The following is a 14,991-nucleotide window of genomic DNA, read 5'->3' as shown; positions in this document are numbered from 1 at the left end:
TTATTAGATTAAAAAGCTGTGTGCAGCAATATAAAAATGGAGACAAAACATTTATAACACACCAAAATACAAGGGGCAATCAGCTTTCAGGCCAGCTTTCGTTCAGCTGTGTAGGGATTTCAAACACACCAAGTGTGAGGTGTATTCCCTGATAATGCATCTTTTGGCTAGTGCTTCTGCAGCTGGGCAGAGACACAATGTAATATTCCATGGCCCACCACCCTTACAGATGTCAGGCTACCACCCACGTATTTTGGCTGATGAATGATCATATTATGGCTGATTAAATGACTTTCCTATTCACTCTGTGTTGGAGCAGCAATTACCAATTTCATTGCCCCACTTGGACAGACATCAGCAAGGATTCATTCTTCTCCCTCGCTTCATCTGAGGCTCTTTCCAAGCTTTCTTATGCCACCAAGTTCCCGACTGCCCCCATTCTCCTCTACAGACAGGGCCATTCTTTCTAAGCAATAGACCACTCTTCCCTGACCATTGTGACCCTTTCCCCTTTATCCTTCTTCAGGCAAAGAAAACAAAGGTCAGCTATAAGCAATTCTGTTGTCTTTCTCAAAGTTTATATTGAGAATCAGCATATTTCTTCTATGAATTGAGTTCTCACATTTGTGAATCTCTGTATTGCTGTCTTCTGATTTTTGTAACTTTCTATTGAATATTATTTTTTTAAATGTTATGAAATTGCATGCTATGATTTATAATGCTACAATATTTCTCACATACTATCCTTCCACCTGTAATTTGTGATCATTCTCTGGCATGTGCTGCCAGAGCACCAGATGCCGCAATTTTATTCCGTCTGCGTATAATGCCTTCCATAATTTATATCTTCAGGAATTTCTAATGCAAACAAGTCCTACAGTTTAATTTTGTCTGTATATGTCTATCTGTCAGTTGCCTTCCTCTCCTCTCAGTAATGTCTGAATTTATTGCTATTAACTGATTCTGAAAGAGGTATAAAATTATCACAGAGAATTTTACTCCTCTGTCAAACTTGGTTGATATTCTTCAGGAAATTCAGTAGAAGTTTTCCACACGTGTCACTAAAATAAAAGACTGAGTAGAACTCCCCAGTTTAAGGAAAGGTTTTAAAGGAGCTCAATCCTTAAGAGATAGCAAAGTATCCACTTGGGTACTCAGTCTTCAAATGTAAATGCATCTTAAATATTTCTTTATTAGTTCTGCTGTTCAAAGAATTAATCACAACCAATTCAGCCTCTTCAAGTCTAGAGTGAGCAGGTATGTTTGGGTTGTCTGACCTACTGCTCACCTAAATGGGATCAATTAAAAATTAATTGCTGACAGAACTACTGTGAAACATTCTGTGTTGGTAACAAAGTATTGTAATCTTTGTCAGCACAAATGTTGAAGGTGAGAAGGACTTGCTGTCCTTTGTTGAGGTGCATGTTGTTCTCCTATTGCTGTCCATCCCTGAAGTAACCATTCACCAGGCATTAGAAATGTTATCTGAGGAAGGAGCCACTGTATCTTTCTGTCTGACCTCTTCATCTAGAATTCATTACACCAGCACAGTGTGGCAGCCAGAAAGAACAACAGTTGTGATTTAAAAAGTATGGGGTTTTCTATGTATAGTGAGATTAGGTTTATGAGTAGTGGAGGGTTTCTTATAAGATTTCTAACTTTTGAAAAATGCTTTTGTATGTTAACACCATGTCCAGATTTTAACATACTGCTATAAACAGCCCTGCTAGCCATAAAAAAAGGCAGGGGCAAGAATGGCAGATTGATGGGGGAGTGGGCAAACAATAATATCTGGATGCCAGATGGCACCATCATAGTGATGGGGCCAGCTCAGTAAAAAACAAAGGGAAATTCCTGACATGCATTAGCAGGGGCGACAAAGCCCTCAGGGAATTGGATATGGACAGAGAGACCAGGGTGGCAGAGGCACCCAATGTCTCTTTCTTACTTTTCAGTAGGTATTTATGCTTCTAAAGACACATAAGCTATTTCAGTTTGATTTTCCTTATTGAACAATTTCCATCATGTTCTTTATACCTGGTTCACAGGTTTTACTTCACAGTAAGTAATTTTAAAACTTTCCATTACTGCTGTACTGTAAAAATTGAGCATGTTCTGATTGTTGGATTGCCAAAAAAAAAAAGATAGTGAGGGCATATATCACTTTATCTACTGAGCCATTGCTTGTCCACTTTAGATTCACATAGTGAAAAGGAAGAGTCTTCATATTAATATCTGATATATGTGGTTGGTCAAAGGGAAGGTTGTCAATGCACACATTAGCTAAGGATTGCTATCTACTCATTCAAGGACCCACTATGCACAGTCACAACTACTGAAGATTTATGTGTAACAGCAATACAGGACAGAAACAGTTGTTCCCTGTGGAAAAAGGCAGCAGTGAATGAAAAGCACCAACAGCATCAAATAAAGAAACAAACCTGAAGGAAAAGTCATATTCAAGCAACTTAAAAAGAAACTGTAGAGGGACTGAATGGAATCAGTCTGATTGGAATTGGACCTGTGCAGGCTGCCTCCAGTTTTAATACTCTGAAAACTGGAGCCTGATATTTTATTGATAAGTGGTAATGACCACTGTTTCATGTCTCTGAATAATGACACCAGCAGCTGTCCAGTGCTGTTATGTGAATATCCTGTGGTGTTACCCAGGCCTTAAAACCCATGAAAAGGTGGTGTTTCCTGAAGGAAGAGGAAGGAATTGCATTTCGGCTCAACACAAGGAGTCTGGAAGTCTGTGCTCAGTTCTGGATTCATCACAGAAAATTCCCAAGAATTTTCAAGCAAGCCACGGAACTTTTCATTTCACCAGTATTATCTGAGTTTAGAGACCTTAATAGATGGGTATCTCTGCCTTAGAATACTCAGTCCCACTGGTATGTGCATGTCTCAAAACCTCAGACTTTACCTAAGCCATGGATTTAACTAATGGTGTTTTAAAACAAACAAACAAACAAACAAAGCAAAAAGGGGAAAAGCAAACAGAAAAACCATTAGGCAATCAAAATTAAGGGCAATATGTAATTATGTAGCAGTGAAGAAAATTAGCTATTTTTCTCCATAGTTCAAAGCACACCAGTGTGTATACACTTGTTTTTCTTCATAACACATTGTAGGAAACCACATCCTAGACAGAAGAGGCTGTTGCTACATCCATCAAGAATTTTGAAAATCTCTGAAACACTCAGCAGAGCTCTGCATGGGTCTCACCCTGAACCCACTGTGACCTGCTCTGAAAGGTCTCCCACTGCTGAGCATTGACGTTGTCTTCTGAATTCTCTTCTGACTTCCTCCAGTTACATATATGTTTCTGTATGGAGGGGAGTATAAATCAGTCCTTAGCTGAAGGAATGAGTTATTGCTTTGGCTTGTTTATTAGGGTTGTTGTTAGAGGGACAGTTATTTCAGTGGAATTTAATTGAACAATATGGAATGACAAATGAAACACCTCAGTCATTTCCCATTCTCTACAAAGTACTTGTCAGTATATCTATTCCACTACTTCCATTTTCTAGGTAACTCAGAGGTTAGCATACAGAAATGCCTAATGCTGAGCAGTGGAAGACAAGCTATATGCAGGGCAAATAACTTCAAATGCATGAACTGTCTCCTTCTTATTCATATACTTTTTGTGGTTTACGTTCACCATTTGGCAACATTTGTCATTAATGACAACACAAAGATCTTTGAAAGCCTTTATAATTTTCTGGTGTTAGGATGGTGGAAAATTTAGAAACATTGTAGATTTATGTTATACATTCACTTTACATAAATGTTCCATTTGTAATGACCATTACTATATGGAGATTTCTTTGCAGGGTTTAATGAGTTTCCCCTCTTTTTTCTGCTTTTAACTCTTTTGATTCAGCTAATATTCTCTTTACCAGCTAATAGTTATATTAGAATTAAATCACATTTCCAATGTGAGAACTTAAAATGTAGAAATTGAGCCTAGATAGCTTTAAAAAAAACCAAATTCCTGCTGACTTGGGTGAAATAATATAATAGCTGGCATTTTTAGATCAAACGCCATTTTAAAGAGGATCCAGTCTTCTTTAGTAATGTTCTTACTTTTTTTTTTGTGTGTCCTCTCCCTTTTTTCCCATGTTTGTATGTATGATATGTGTCATGTGTAAATATTCCAAGTATTTTAAGTATCTCTGTTTTTCTAAATTAGTAATTTTAATACCTTCAAGAATATCCTCCCTTTTGGTTTGGAGTACAGGAGTTCTTCAACAAAGCAAAGTTACAGAACAATTTACAGTGTTCAAAACTATAAGAAAGACAGCTTCTGATGAAGACCTGGACTTTTTTTTTCCCCATAATGTGGTTAGTGTTTCTACCTCTCAGTTTACCAGGTTAAGAAGGTGTACATTTCAACTAGTCAAAATACCTAAGTGACAGTGGCTGATGCTTAACTGCTTAATCTCTGAAAGGAGATTTTCTGCATCAAAATAGAATTTCAGCAGCTGCAGTTATAGTGGCTTGCCTGTGTTGCTGAAGTGTAAAATCCTCTCATAATTAAAGATATCATCTTGGAAACAAGACTGATATTTTAAGTTAAAATGTCTTACGAGTAGGAAAACGGAACCAGTTTGCATCATGAGTTTCCCAAAAGCTTTGCTCCTAAAAGAATTATCTGTCTTTGTAGCAGCATTAGAAATATTTTCAGATATTACAATAATATTTGCAATTCATTTCTTCCCTTTCTACTACTTTCCGTGTATAGTTCTAGTAGCGGATGTCAGGTTTATAACAAGATTTTATAAAGACCCCCAAAAAGTGGGTAAAGAGATGCACACGCCCTGCTCCAAAAGACTGTGATCTTCCAGTCAGGGATCCTGATATATACATCCTGGGAAAACTCTGGCTTCTCTTTTATGTTTTGGATTTTTTTAACTTCAGCATGAAGGGAAAGTCCTTTTGTCAGCGAGAGAAAGCCAGGGGATGAAAGGGAGAAGAGTGTAAAAATATTTTCAAATATGTTGATCCCAAAACTAAATATCCCTTTTCTTCCTATCAAAACTGTTAATGGGATTCCTGTGGTTCTCCTTCCAAGGTAAGAAATGAGTTTGCTAGAGCCCCAGACCATAGCAGAAACAGACAGGTATATTGCCTTTAGCCCTGGTCAAAGCTGTCCAACTCTGGTGTGGCCTGTCAAAATAAAGACCAAGGGAAGATGAATACTGTCAGTGACAGCCAGGTTTCCATGAAAAACACATCCCAAAAGCTGAGTTTGCAGAAGCAGACAAATTCCAAACACTTATTGTTAATGGGGGGGTGTTATCAATAGGGATTGTTCTTGTGAGGTTCAGCGAGGATCGGTGCCAGATCCAGCCATTCATTCATTTGTTCTAGTCCTTGAAGTATATCTACAACCCTTGCCTTAGAACTTGACTGTGGCAGAACGTTTTGGGGAGTGGCCAATGGAGAAGGCAAGGCAGTCAGATAAAGCCATCTAAATTACCCTGTTTTCATAACTTTGCATCAGTGCTCCAATGCCACTGACATCAGGTATCAAAGCACAGGTATTGCAGGTTATTTACCGAGTGCCCTGAAACTATTGTTTCTGCATAGATTTAGGTGTCAGCTTAGTTCAGCATGAGCTCAGCAAAAAAAAGGTGTGTTACATTACTGCAACAGAGTAGTAGTGATATGGTATATATATGGGATGTGAATCTTAGGCTTGATAATTTTGAGTAAAATGCTAGTCCAGTTTATCGCACTGACATTGAAAAAGCAATGACGACACAGAGAAACTGAGAAATTATTCCATTTTTGAGGAATTCAGTCTGTTTTACTGTAATGACAGCTGCAAAGTGCTTTTAATAAAATATTCATGGACTTCCAGAAGGAAAAATTTGGAGCATATAAGGGTTACTGATCAGTAAGACAAGTGCAACAGATAAACAAACCCACTATAGAAATTAAACACTGTTGCGATTTTTTTTAATGAGAGAAAGGTAAATGTCCTGTGGGGGAAAAAAATTATTTCGATTTTTTTAAATTGCATTTATATAAATTTTAAAAGAAAAATAAAACAAACAACAAAAAAAAGCTTAAGATATTATGAATTCTCTTCACCTTTTGCTAGCTTCAAATTAAGACTTGAAACAGTTCCTGTGACACAAGAAAAACAATTGAAATTATTTTCCATGTAGTTCTGCAACTACCAGATAACAGCAGCCTGCTCAATACTTACTAGTGAAAAAAAAATTAACAACTAAGGCAAAGATTATGTGGTTTGAATGCTTGAAAAAGGTAGCCAGTGGGACCATCATGTACATTGGGCACATTGGGAGATTGCTAGATGCCTTGCACTGAGATGTTTTAGGATCAAGGTGGATCTTACAAGGGCTTGTCTTACTTCTTGGACATGAAGAGACCTGCCACTGAGCTGTCAATAGAATGTCCTGTGTGTAGTTCTTAATAAATTTATGATGGGATGAAGGACTTGTTTTTCATTACATAAAATTTTACCTAGATAGGGCTATCCTGCTTTTGCTTCCCTGGCAGTTTGTGGACATAACTTGCCTTGCTCTCTTCCTCTCACAGGTTTATTCCTGAGGCATGGTCCACCTGTAGTGTCACCTGTGGAGTAGGCAGCCAGATGCGGCTTGTGAAATGCCAAGTGCTCCTCTCTTTCTCTCAGTCTGTGGCTGATCTGCCCATGGATGAGTGTGAAGGTCCCAAACCCGTGTCCCACAGAGCCTGTTACACTGGTCCCTGCAGCGGGGAGGCAGCGGAATACACGCCAGAGGAGACTCAGCTTTTGTCTGGCAGCCTGCAGGAGCTCGATGAGCTCTATGACTGGGAGTATGAAGGCTTTACAGAATGCTCAGAGTCCTGTGGAGGAGGTAAGTGCAAAATGTTTCTGTGCTGGATTTGTTTTCCTTCTTCAAGTGTGTGCTTGGCACTTAGTACACATGAACATACTGCTTCGCTATGGCTAGTTAGAATCATGGAATCATTTAGGAAGGAAATAAAACTTTGAGATTGTTGAGTCCAAACATGTTTGAAAAGGCAAGATAAGGAATGCATAAAATCCCATGTGCACAACATATTTTAGCCCAGCACTTCCAGATCTGTGCTCAGATTCTCACTGAGAGTGCTCAGTTTATCACATATTTCTGTTTCCTTTATCAACTGATCACCCAAAGGCAATCACCAAAAAAAAAGCTAAATGTTAAAGGGGTCTGATGGTACATGCTAACAATCACAGATAATTTTTAGTTCTTATCTCTTGGTTTGCTCTGTGCAAGCAAAAACAGATGGAAGTAAATTGTCCTCCCATTGCAGATGAAAAAAATAATGGATATTTTAAGTGCTCAGCCATTCCCTATCTCCTATCAATAAGGAGCATCAGCTTCTATCCCAGTGCAAAAGAAAACTTACGTCAAAATGGCACTAATTATGTGGTTGTCTGCAACAAGCACGCTTGGCAATTGTAGTTTCTCAAAGTTAATCAAGTTCTCAGGTTGCACATACCATAGACTGTTAACACACATTTCTGATACTTTTTTTTCCCCATCATTTTATCTGACTAGTTCTGAGAAATATGTCCAGTCCAGTGTCTTTTTAATTAAACCTAGAGTTTTCCAGCTCTTGTCTTTTTACTTTACAGCTTTCAGGTGATTTAAGAAAGGATTACTGTAGAAAAATTCAAAATAAATACTGTAGAACTGAAAAAAAACTCAGCATTTTATGGGTTAATAGTAGGTACAGATTCACAGGTAATCGGTTATAGTCTTGAAAACCTCAATTAGTAGAAAACAATTCCTACCAAAAAAAAAAAAAAAAGAGAGACACTAGTGTATGCTAAGTGGTGAGAAACACTGATGTTACAAGAGTACATGTCATGTGTTGGTGTTACTGGCATGCAGTAACAATTCATCACACTTACTGTCACTACCAAAACCTGAACAGTTCCTAGTTCCTAGAAGTATCCTCTTGAAGTAATTTCTTAGAATATAGAGCTCATGCTTGTATTTTTCAAATGTAACTAACAGAGGCTGATTTGTATGACACATTTTTCTTTATAAAGCTAATCTCTCAATTGTCAGCAAAAAGTTTTAGCTAAGATTTCTTTTTGTCTGACATCAACTCCAGACTTAGCAGATTAGCAGATGCTAAGTCAGATATTTTTGTAGCTGTAGGTGCAAGACTGGTCAAACTAATTTTATTGGGTTTAGAGTCCTGGGAGAAGAAACTGGATAGATGCAGAAGTAACCTTTCACCTCCCAGAAGCAGCAACCAGAAGGAATGAGTTAGTCATGTAGTCTACTGCTGGTGGCTTCATTTCCCAGAGCTGTCATCAAATATCATGTAACAATTATTCTGTCCTGGTAGATATAAACATAGAATTCTCATTTGATGATGTTTTGAAAGTGAACTTAGGCTGCCTAGATTCACACCCCACCATTCCACATTTTTATACTGTGATTTCCTATTGAGTACTGATTTCTTTTTTTTTCCCAAGAAAAGCAATTTAAAGCAGACAGCTTTTGTTCTAATCATATTGTGCAGTAAATAATGTTTTGAATTCAATTACTTGGCAAATGAACTCCCTGAAATTCATATACTTTTTTATAAATTAACTCTGTGCTGTGGAACTTCTGATTTATGATCAAAAGTTTTTGTATTTTCTAAATGTTCAATGAGCCATCCTGATTTAAAGCTTATAACCATTTGCCACATTGACATATCAAAAATAGATGGACAGTTATTGTCATTATGCTGAGACACACTAGTGTGGGATTCAAGAGGAAACTGAAGAAAGTAATTCTGGTAACATTTTTTACTGCTAGACTTACCCAGATTTTTTTATCTCTCTTTCCTTTTTGTTGCTTTGTTTGCTTGTTTGGTTGGTTTTTGTTTTGTTTGGGGGTTTTTTGTTTGTTTCAGGGGTTTTTTGTTTGGTTTGGGTTGGGTTTTTTGTTTCCTGGCACAAGCTATTAAAGCCAAAAAGTGTCAGTAAACATTCTAGCAGTCATATTCAGACAGGAACCCCTTTCTTTGTTATCTATGCTGTCAGACAAGATTATTGGACCTGTCAAAGATAAAAAGAAATTTTAATAGACTAGAATACCTGTAGTTTGGACAAGAATTATTGGAATTGCAATCAGAGATTACTTAGATGAAAGAAATAAGCATGAGGAATGAACTTACTGTAAGGTTTAAGGCTGGTTGGATACTGAAAACTGAAGAACAGCAGCATCAGAGCTTAGCTATATGAATTTGATAACCATCATCTTGAGAAATTGAGAAAAGGTTGAATTCAAGACCTCATAGTCATCGCTTTTCAGTATTCAACATTGAAAAAACAGGCAATGGAAAAGTATTAAATTGATAATAATTGTTCAAGAGCTCACTGGTGACACCCTTCAGAGAAAAAAAAAACTGAAGCTGTGGAAGTACACTCAGTTTACAAAACTTTATCTGAGAAGGACATACAGAAGGGGAGTGAGCTGTCTACCTAGCAAACAGAAACTCGTCAGCCAGCATGAGGCAGGAATCTATAGTTTCTTTCCACAGGGTCTGGATAAACACTTTAGTGGTTTCCATGCCTCTGGATCAGCAGCCCTTCTTTCTTGGCTTCATCAAATTGTTCTTGATATCAGGCCTGCACAGATGTTCCATGCAAGATAGAGACCAGTAGTTTGAACACAGTGCCATTTCCCATCAGGTAGAGAAGCACCTCTGTTCTTCAGCCAGGAGCATTCCATTCTGGAGAATCCATATGCCTGTGCTTGCTGCACACAATATGATTACATGCTCAACAGAAAAATGATTGATCTAGAAAAATAATGAACATGACAGGGCAGTGAACGTCTTGTTCATATATATAAGTTTTGTAAGTTTCTTTTCCTAAATATAAATCAGTACCATTAGTTCTGTCTTTTTACTAGGCTACCCTTTTTACATTTTTTTTATAAGTCTTTGGAGAGATGACTTGAGTAACAAAATTGAAAATATAGGGCCACCTTGTAGAGAAGGGAACCACCAACAGCACTGGCTTTGGTGACTGACTTTGGCAATTTTGATGTTGATCTCCATGTCCAAAACTGTCAAATTTCTTTCTTTTTTTTGGTATCTGGGATACGGGAGACACACTGCACAATCTGGTGCCATAGCCATGATCTTAATAGGCTGACACACATAGCAGCCAAAAAATGGTTAACAAGCCTCTTTTCTGGGGGCCTCAGCCTATACTGAGATTAAGGAGAATGAATTTGTGAATAATGTCAGGAATACAGATCAGCTGTGATCAGCTATATAGCACTTTGGTCCTCTTGAAGGAAAGAAAATAATTTTTTGCCTAATGACATGCTCTGGAATTAGAAATACCAGAATATATTGTTAACTCTCTGGCGTGTTTTTGGAGGTCTTTAAGGTCTTACAACACTTTGTCTTGGTTTGGGCTTTTTTTCCTTCACATTAGCATCTTTAAATATTTGTGAAATGTTTTGAAAAAGTGGTGTTTTTGAAACTAATGCAATTGGTGGGAGCTCAGTCTTTTCCTAACTCAGGTCTCAGGAATGAATGTAAAAACCATACTTTCATTGTATGTGAACCTGATCAGATTCTCAGGAAGTTCGGGCCAATTATTATCCTCAGACCCTCTCAGACCCCTTTTATCCATGAGGAAATAGATATTTTCTCATTTATCCTCTTCCATGTGGCATGTAATGTTGCAATCCCCAATGTTCTGGCTTTCTAACCTTGTGATCCAAAAAGCCTGTGATGCCCCTAGTCATAGGAAAAGTGAGAGTAACTGGTATGCCATATACTACATAAGGATTTTGGCTGTAACAGGGATTTTCTGACTAAAACTATAATAACCAAATCTTCCAGTTTCTCTAAGTCCCAACAGCTGCTGCTCTTTCCTAGGTCTCTCTAACCTGTTCTTTCCCAACTCTCAGATATACTCTGTGGGTTCGCATCTCTAGTTTGGGTGCAGGCCCATGGATGCAGAAGAGTAAACTGAGAAGAGCTGAATTGTCTGACCACGTTTTACTTTGCTTTTGCAAGTCATACTGTTGGTTAAAATACAGCATGTGAAAGCCATGGCCATCTTCACACCTTAGCCTGCTTGGCCTGAGAAATAAAGTGCCTCATTGCACTTTATGCAAAAAGGGAAAAAATAAGAGCACTGGACCATTTTCTGTCCAGGGAGGTGAGCAGTGAATGAATCCATGGACTATTCCCTGCAACACTGAGAAACCTCTCTGCTAGCCTGTAAGCAATGACAAGTGTGCAGCTGGGGCTGCAGCCCCAGAGCTGCCAGTGCGAGGCTGGGTGTCCCCACGTGCTGCAGCCCTGCTGGTCCTGCTGGCCCACCCTGGCCTTGGCTGCCCCTGCAGGTACAGAGAGCTGCTTGTGACCATTGTTTGTTGTGTGCAGGTGTCCAGGAGGCTGTGGTGACCTGTCTGAACAAACAAACTAGGGAGATTGCAGATGAAACACTGTGTGTTAGCAGCCGTCGTCCTCCACAGCTGCTGAAGTCCTGCAGCCTGGACCCCTGCCCCCCAAGGTAGGCATAATTTTAAGTAACCCCAAACTCTATTGCCTTTCAGTCTGGAGGAACCCACTGCCTCAAGCATGCCTTTCTTAGACTGCAGGGGCTTACACCCTCTTCCTGCCACAATCATATTGACCAGCAAGTACAAAGCAGCAGTGAGACCAAAGGGCAGACTTCAGACTGTTTGCCTCTGCAGTTCCTTCAAGTAAACAGTTTATGGATTGGCTTAACTTTACCCAGAGTTTTGTCAAGTTTAAAGAGACTTCTCCAACCTCTCCTCTCAGAAAAGGTTTTGCAGAACCTGCTTGTCCCTGGCCTCAGGCAGTTTCCACAGTCATGACCCTAAAACAACAGATCTTTCTCTGCAGAGATTCACATCTTCACCCTCAACAACAGAAAATAGCTTTTATGACATTGTTATGGTTTATTTAAATAGGGACTGTCAAGTCTATAGGATGTACTGTATACATATTGTCTTTTTTCCCAGCTGTACGCAGGTGCCTTTGCTCCACTGTGACACTGCAGCAGATTTTAAATACATTTACATATAACTTTGGACTATTTAAAACACTCAGTGCTGTCCAGGTGGTAGATATACCTTAGAGCATTTATGGATAGGTGTATGTATGATTTATAAGACAACATGCTACAGAGAGGTATGTTGTTATGAATAATAGTAGATTTGGGATATACAGAGAAGGTTCACATTAAAAATCAAAGACACCCAGCATGAAATAATTATAAGGACATAAATAACAGTTTGGTTGGTAATCAAGATTTTGAATTTGTAACAGGCAGACACAAATAGATTGAAATTTCTTTACCAAAGCATTACAAGTACTGCTTATGATGATACTGCAATCCTAACTTTGTTAAATTGTCTTTAGTGCTGGAAATAATATAGAAATATTATATAAATGTTTGAAAAAATTACTTTATAGGTGGAACTCTTGGGGTACTTCAGTGGTAGAAGCATCAGTGCTGCTACGAGTGCATGGTAGAAGACTGCACAACTACCAATTCTGATATGAAAAATAAGTACTCAGTAGTTAAGAAAAAGCAAAACACACTCCTGTAAGCCAGTATTTATGCCTTTTGTTACAAGAGTAATCTGAGTAATTGTGTGAATACTCCTCGAATTAATCTGCATGATTATCCATAGCTCTGTGGTAACCTTGCTACCATATTGGAGCTACTTTAAAGCAGCCATAGGTATGCATTTCCCTCAGTGGAGTACAAGAGGATCATTCTGTAGGTAAGAATCAGCTTGTGAAGCAAAGGTGAAAGGGGGAAGACTAAGCAGCTTTAATCCACCCCTAGGGCTGCAACTGAGAACAGGGGAAATTACTCTCTCCCCTGCATATACAACTTCTCCTGAAGCCCCCTCAGTCTGGAGGAAATTGCCTGTCTGCAGGCCCAGGATGAAGAACAGCACCTCTTCTGCAAAACTGTTCCTCTGGTCAGAGCAAGCAGGCCTGCAGACTGCAGGCAGCATGGCTAATGGAAAGAGAGGCAACAAAGCAAGTTGATGTGTCTCCCAGGCAGGCTGTGATGGGATAATTATCTTACTTCCTTCGTGTTTCTGAAGTGCTGCACCTAGCATTGTCACTGTGTTAAGTACAATGGTATATTAATGAAAGAGTGTATAAAATCTTTTGCTTTATAATCATTATTTACAGCCACTCTAATGCTTTTTTTAAGAAGGAACAAGTAAATGACTATTTATTCAAATCAAGATTTTCTCCTTGTTTAAATCATAAGATACTTCAGAATTCTAATTAAAAAATTTTTGATCCAGGAGTCTGATGAAAATTTAGGCTAAAATCGTGTCCTCATGTATGCTGATGAAGGCATTTCTACCCACTGACAAGTCCAAGAATTATAATACACTGTGGCTGTGAACTTAGATCTCTTCTACAGGAGTTTCCAAAATCTGTGAACCATTGATACTTCCCAGAGCTCTTGCTGATGACGTGTAGAGAGAGCTGGCTGGTCTCATAGTGTTGGCTCTTCTCTCTGTTTTCCAGCTGCTTAAGTGCGTTAACAGAAGCTAAAACTATAAAAACCACTTTCCTAAAATATTCTTGATGTATAAGTGACTGCTAGAGTATGCAGTTGTGTGTAGAGGAGGCATTCCACTGAAAAGGCAACTGAGACTGTGATGAATGTCTAGGTAGCAAGGAAATATTGTCCACAGCATGAAGAAAAGGCTGAGAAGCCTTGCCCAAGAGAATAAAAATTCTCTCCTTATGTATTTAGAGAAATTATTCCAGTGACATTTCTTGAACCTAAGCAACCCAGCATGCTTAGAATTTAATGATTATGTCTAAAATCTAGTGCAGTTAAAGATCTTGCTTAGGGAGAACATTTAAATGTTAGAACTGCAGAGCTTAATGCTGCTTCTGCTACGGGCATTTTTGGTTACATGGGAGGCTACTCTGTAGCCTCTCAAAGGGCAAGTCCTGTACGATGTAAATAGTTGTTTTAGCTGTTTTACTATAGGTAGACAAAAGCACTGAACTACAGAATCTCATCAGCCTTTCTGGAGGGTCAGAAAAGCGCTCGAGAAAGAAATTGCAGAAGTAGTAGGTGAAGAGTAATTTCATTCTGGTTTTGAGCCATCTTTTTTCTTTTGGACACTTTAGAAGAGTGATACTAAAAGGATCTGCACAGTAACTGGGTTGCTGTTCATTTTGTTCCTTACTGAAAATAGATGTGTATAGATTAGAAAACTTCCTTACTCACTTAATACTTGAAATTAATCTATGGTGTCATCAACCTTTTCAATCTTGAATTTTGGAACAGAATATGGTAAAAGGAAAAACATACTGGCAATATACTTCACATTTATGAAAATACTGAGAGATGATGGTGCTTGAACAGCAGCTGAGAATGCTTTGAAATTTTCTTTGGAATTCTGGCTTAATATCTTAGGACATTACTATTCTGAGTACATGGAAGAGAGACAAAAACTAAACCATGGAAATCTGTCTTCAGATACTCACAGCTGTATGGAGTCAGAAAAATACTTACAGAAGAAAGATTAAGAATCAGGAAGAGCTGCACACAAAAAATTGGAAGATTTCCTCCATATTCAAATCCCAATTGAGTCTCCTGAGGTTTCAGATTTTGTTGAGAGATTTTTGCTTATTGCTTCAAGAACAATAGCAGAAAAAGAGTCCAGACCCTCTTCTCCTGGAAAGCAGTGTAACAAAATTTCCCATTTTGAACTGAATTAAGAAAGTGGGAAACACTGCAGAGCTGATTGCTAAGATGGGAGCTAATAACTGACTTTCAACACAATAGTTACAGAGTAAAATTTGTTGTCATTAACTTAGTTTAATATTTCTAGAAAAGGATATAGCTTGTTTTGATGAACTAGGAGAGCCAGCATGCTTCCTACAGGAAAGAGAGGAATGAAGACTATGACAATTTTAATTCAGTCATTCAGT

The 14,991-nt window shown here is 38.4% G+C and overlaps 1 protein-coding gene across 1 annotated transcript in view; it reads left to right on the top strand.

The window, feature by feature from the left end:
* The window catches only part of ADAMTSL1 (ADAMTS like 1), a 307,052-nt gene that overhangs the window by 222,297 nt on the left and 69,764 nt on the right, over positions 1 to 14,991 (top strand). The window contains exons 15-16 of the mRNA XM_058044542.1: positions 6,574 to 6,875; positions 11,422 to 11,551. Of these exons, the coding sequence (XP_057900525.1) occupies positions 6,574 to 6,875; positions 11,422 to 11,551 (432 nt within the window). The remainder of the gene's footprint in view (positions 1 to 6,573; positions 6,876 to 11,421; positions 11,552 to 14,991) is intronic.

Source organism: Melospiza georgiana, chromosome Z (assembly GCF_028018845.1).
Source record: "Melospiza georgiana isolate bMelGeo1 chromosome Z, bMelGeo1.pri, whole genome shotgun sequence".
Taxonomy (NCBI): domain Eukaryota; kingdom Metazoa; phylum Chordata; class Aves; order Passeriformes; family Passerellidae; genus Melospiza; species Melospiza georgiana.
The sequence above is the reverse complement of the archived record's forward strand: the minus strand, read 5'-3'. Positions and strand labels throughout refer to the sequence as shown.